The 5,382-nt window shown below is 37.7% G+C and overlaps 1 protein-coding gene across 1 annotated transcript; it reads right to left on the bottom strand.

Moving 5' to 3' along the window:
- Positions 1 to 250: 250 nt before the first annotated feature.
- LOC123877315 (facilitated trehalose transporter Tret1-like) lies at positions 251 to 3,709 on the bottom strand. Its single transcript, XM_045923936.1, has 4 exons — positions 3,671 to 3,709; positions 2,591 to 2,726; positions 2,016 to 2,161; positions 251 to 1,438 (listed from the first exon to the last, which is right to left on the bottom strand). Exons 1-4 carry the CDS (start codon positions 3,707 to 3,709, stop codon positions 251 to 253), a joined length of 1,509 nt encoding a protein of 502 aa, XP_045779892.1.
- Positions 3,710 to 5,382: the final 1,673 nt, after the last annotated feature.

Below are 5,382 nucleotides of genomic sequence, written 5' to 3'. Positions count from 1 at the left end.
ACACAACTATACCTTACATTAGAGGAATATAAGCCTATGATCTTTGGAGTGTACTTTGACTTTGACTTGGAGTCAAAACGGGACAGGTTTATTTCAAAGTCTCTTTTTGACCCATAAGTCAAATCTGAGAAAGGCCAAAGTTTTAGCTTTAGGTTCAAGGCATAGAGGCCAAGCGCAATCACGTTCGTATCCATCGCTTCTACATATTATATCTAAATATTTACAAATTGCCTACATCTAAAACAATTCCTCAAACTATAGTGGGGCTACTACATCTCCTTTCAGACATTTTCCTCTTGTATATCTCTATGGGATTCGATTGTAACGACTCCCTCGCTTGGATCTCCTCAATTTTCAACGGCCTCCCCCTCAGTTCATCTTCAATCTCCTGCAACGTTTTACCTCTCGTTTCGGGAAGCCAAGCCATCATCACAACCAAATTCACTATAATAATAATAGCGTATATCCCATATGTGCCATGTAAACCAGTCTTCTCTATTAAATCCGGAAAAGTTTTTAACGCCACGAACATTAAACCCGTGCCTGTTGCCATGCTTATAGTCCCTCCAATACTTCTGTATTGTAATGGAAATATTTCCCCGCCAATTACCTGTGGCATTGGCACCATACCCATTCCAACGGCTACAAACTGCAGATTGATTAATAGAGCTGGTAACCATATAGATTCATAATTCCAACCGTTTTGTTTATAATAAACATAGACAACTATAGCTATATGACTGAGCACTGATAATGCACCTGTAGCAAACACCATCGTACGTCTATTAACTCTATTAATTATATAAACGGCTAAAGTATTTGACACAATTCTTTGCGCATCCAAAAACACCATCCAGAAATAAGGGTTTGCGTTTGGTCCCATTAATAAACCTACAACCATTGTCGCGTACGGAGCAAAAGTTGACGCTCCAGACACATGCATTAATATATTACTGATCACCATTAATATAATTGGTTTGTAGAACTCCCGCTTTCTTATCATCGTCACAAGATTTCTGAACCAATTTCGTTCAGATTTACGGATTGACTCTTTGATTTCCGCGTGTTCATAAGCCAATCTAGATTGTATCATATCAGCCAATTCTTCCTCTTCATCATAACCTCGTAGCCAACGGAAAATTTCTCTACATTCCTCATATCTTCCTCTAGTCACTAACCAACTTGGAGATTCTGGGGTGTAAATAACCATAATAAGACTTATGAAAGGGAAGAATACACAGATCAAAGCAACCATTTGCCAGGTCAGTAAAGACCCTAGTAAATGGCTGAGAAACACGCCAAATGCTTGAGTTAATGATACCGTAGTGAGGAAGGCTCCACGGTTTTTTGGACTGGTGTATTCCCCGATGAGGACCGATCGCATTGTGGTGAGGAGACCTCCTGACACGCCTTGCCAGAGTCTGCCTATCATCAGAGCCTGGAATGTAAGTTTTAGCTAAGGAAAGGGTAAGTAAAAATTATAGTGAGAAATACAAAGTAGCTAAGGAAAGGGTAGGAAAAATGTGACTTGCGCTGACTGAAAAAGCTGAGGTTTAGGTTGGAACGCGCTTGTGTCTTGACTCTAGAGCGTGCCTATTCAATCTTGCCTCGAAGGTAGTCAAGTACAACAGCGATGTGCTGTTTAATGTGCTTGACAGTAGTCTATTTAATGTGCATTGACAGAGTATACTTTGAAGCTTGGCCGAGAAAAAAAAAAATTTCAACTAATTGAGTACCTCCTCTTTTTTTGGAAGTCGGTTAAAAAGGGAACTTTAAAGGTCTTTAGAGCAAATTCTTCTACCTCGACACCTAGACCAAGATGTTCAGATCGCTTCCAAAATAAAAATCTTATACCTACCTATACGGAAGGAGAAAACTGACTAACATTGAGGTACAGCTCAAACTGCTGTGTCTAGACTCGAAATGTAGCCCACAGTAGGTTTTCTGTAACATAGGCCATTACGAAAAGATTTCAGAAATTCATGGCGGTCAGTTACTAAGTAGGTAGATTGTACCTCAAAGCTAGTAGCCATAATAGTGATGTACCATCCAATGAGAGACACCAGTGTAAGGACATAGTGCGTCATCTTGCGTCCCAGGCGGTCCATGATGGGCGGAGCGATGAAGTTGCCTGACAGCACGCTCAGAGGGAGTATGGCCGCTGAAAATTCAAATAGGTACTAAGTTAGGTATATTATTATGACTGTGTGACAACAAGACAAGTGTAAATTAAAAATTTATAACACCCCCGACAAGTGAAGGTTACAGTAGGTAACTAGAAAAGAGCTGATAACTTTCAAACGGCTGAACTGATTTTCTTGGATTATAGCTAAGAACACTCTCGATCAAGCCACCTTTCAAACAAAAAAAAACTAAATTAAAATCGGTTCATTAGTTTAGGAGCTACGATGCCACAGACAGATACACAGATACACACGTCAAACTTTTAACACCCCTCTTTTTGGGTTGGGGGTTAAAAAACTTGTATTTTGTAGGTACCTACACTATCTACTTAAAAATACTGAACCGATTTTGGTGACACAAATGATACAAATCCGAAGATTAAAAGCAAAAATCTAAAGTTTCTTACCAATCCATGACTCCTGGTCTTTAGTGAGATGAAAAGACGAGTCCCTCTCATGCAGCTGAGGCAGTAGAATAGCGGGGAAACCGATCGCACATCCAAAACTGATTATATTGAATCCCACAGTGGCAGTTACGAAGCACTGAAAATAAATACTACTTAATAATTACTAAGACTGATTAACTAACTGACAGGCAACGCACAGCCTAAGCCGGTCGGCTTAGAGATATGGACCCTTCGATAATAATTCTATAACAAATAAAATAAAAGACTTCCTAAGGTCTTTCCGTCACTCGCTCCATACAAACGTAATTCGTCTCTCATTGGAATACTAACCAATCATACTCAATGGAATATTGTAGAAACGTTCCGGGAACTAATATCTATATGCCTGTGGTTTTCCAGATTTCCGTTAAAATATTCGGTTTCAAAGTTACGCGGTCTTAAAAATTCACATACAAATCTTTGAGCCCCTGTAATTTTAAAACTACATACCTATTTTTAATAAAATCTAAAACACCACAGGCACAGATAGTTTCTAGAATGTCTGCAAAATTTCATGGACTTTGGTTGCTTAATATTTGAATGAAATTGGGACTACGATTGTATGGAGTAAGAGACGGAGAGAGCTCTGTAACGACCCTGATGATCAATTAATCACGCGCACACACACACATATTTTCTTATTTAATGTTTTAACTTCCTCACATAAATTGTAAATTTTTAAGAGAAAATCTTTAATTGGCGATATTTGTGTAATTAGCTTTAAATGAAATTTTTTACAATAATTTCGCTGTAGATTTTCATGTAATAAATAAAATCACCGACAAGCACACTATGTTGTAGAGCAATACACTTCTAGAATCTCTGCATAGCGTCTTCGCCGGCGATTTCTACCGTCATCCAGACGTCGCCGTAGAATCAAGTCCAACCAATCCATTCGTCCCAAAGTCATCCTAAGCCGTGGTCTTAGCTTCAGGAGACGCCCTTAGGAAGACGTTGCTCCGATATCTCCAATAATCATTTTATGCCAGCCCTAGGGCAGCACGCTATAACTAATCTATCTACATAAAGAAAAGGTTTGACCTGTCTCATAAACGGAGAAATCTTCTGCGGAACTCCCATTTTCGATTCACTCCGATTTTTCTGTTTCACAAAACCACAATATCACGGTCAAGTTTCCCACATGGTTGGCGTTAAGAAGTCTAAAAAATTGCAAACAAATGATATCTAAATAAATAATGATTATATCATTTTAAGATTGGTAATCTGTTGATATGGCGTTATCATCAGTGGCGCATACGTTGACCATACCAAACTATATTTATAAAAGGAAAAACTGACTAACTGACATAAAAACGTACAGCTCAAGATTCTATTCTCGGGCATGATTTGTATAGTAATTCTAGAGGCTAGCTTTAAGTTTCATTGTAATACTAGCTGATGCCCGCGACTCCGTCCGCGTGGATTTACGTTTTTCATAATCCCACGGGAACTCTTTGATTTTCCGGGATAAAAATTCCATCCAATTCCGTTCAGTTTTTGCGTAGGTAATTGAGTAACAAACATCCACACTTTCACATTTATAATATTACTAGCTGACGCCCGCGACTTCGTCCGCGTGGATTTAGGTTTTTCGAAATCCCGTGGGAACTCTTTGATTTTCCGGGATAAAAAGTAGCCTATGTGCTAATCCAGGATATTATCTATCTCCATTCTGAATTTCAGCCAAATCCGTCCAGTAGTTTTTGCGTGAAGGAGTAACAAACATACACACACACACACACACACACACACATACAAACTTTCGCCTTTATAATATTAGTGTGATTAGAATTAGGATTATTTTCAATTAAAGAAGCTCAAGATGCAGGATCTAGAATTTAGATTCTAGAAACTTGACAGATTCTCTCTATAAAGTAAACCCCCAACTAAAAAGTATTTTTGCAACTGGGGCGGGTCCGCTAGTTAAAAATACGACAACAAAAGTTAACTTCTCAAGAATACGTACATAGCACTTTTATAACAATAATAATATTAAAGGTTAACAAGTTAAAAAAATCTAAGAAAGGTCATGAAAAAAAAGAATCGAAGATTAGCTATGTAAGTATGTAAAATGATAAAAGATTTGAAAAACGTGGATTTAATTTGCTCTTGCAATACGTGGAACTGCAATGGCTTAGGTATGTTATTTGCCTACTCATACCGAAATTTTGACTTTTCGAAACTTCAGTTTCTTCAGTTTAGCATCCGCCGAGTTTCTTGCTGGTCCTTCTCAGTAGGAATGGCTTTCTGAACTAGTGGTTGATAATTCGAAAGCACTAACTTGAGTTGTAAATCACTCTTAATTATTGTAATAAAATAACCCAATGTAAACCCAAATAAAAAAATAAAAAAATCTTTCTATTCTATCATTAATTGTCACCCTACTAGTTATCATTGATCAGATTATGTAATATTTTCATTCTTCCGTATTCTAAAACTTTTACTGGTAAGTGTAAGTTAAAGTAGGTACCTACCTATCTACTCTACTAATTTGGATACAAACATACATACATAGACTGCTAAAATCATAACCCTTCCTTTTGGCTTTGCCGCAGTCGGGTAAAAAGCTAAGGCGTCACCTTGATCTTGGTTTAATTAATTTAATTGCTTATTTATCAATCGTAATAGTGGTAATAGGTAGTTATTGTAGGGCATTTTATCTAACATGTATCTAGATAAAAACGATCTACTTTCCTTAGGGCCAGTGCCCAGTGCAAACCGAGTGACAAGTTGACAACAAAGAAGTTTTTACA

This window comes from Maniola jurtina, chromosome 23 (assembly GCF_905333055.1).
Source record: "Maniola jurtina chromosome 23, ilManJurt1.1, whole genome shotgun sequence".
Taxonomy (NCBI): Eukaryota; Metazoa; Arthropoda; class Insecta; order Lepidoptera; family Nymphalidae; genus Maniola; species Maniola jurtina.
The sequence above is the reverse complement of the archived record's forward strand: the minus strand, read 5'-3'. Positions and strand labels throughout refer to the sequence as shown.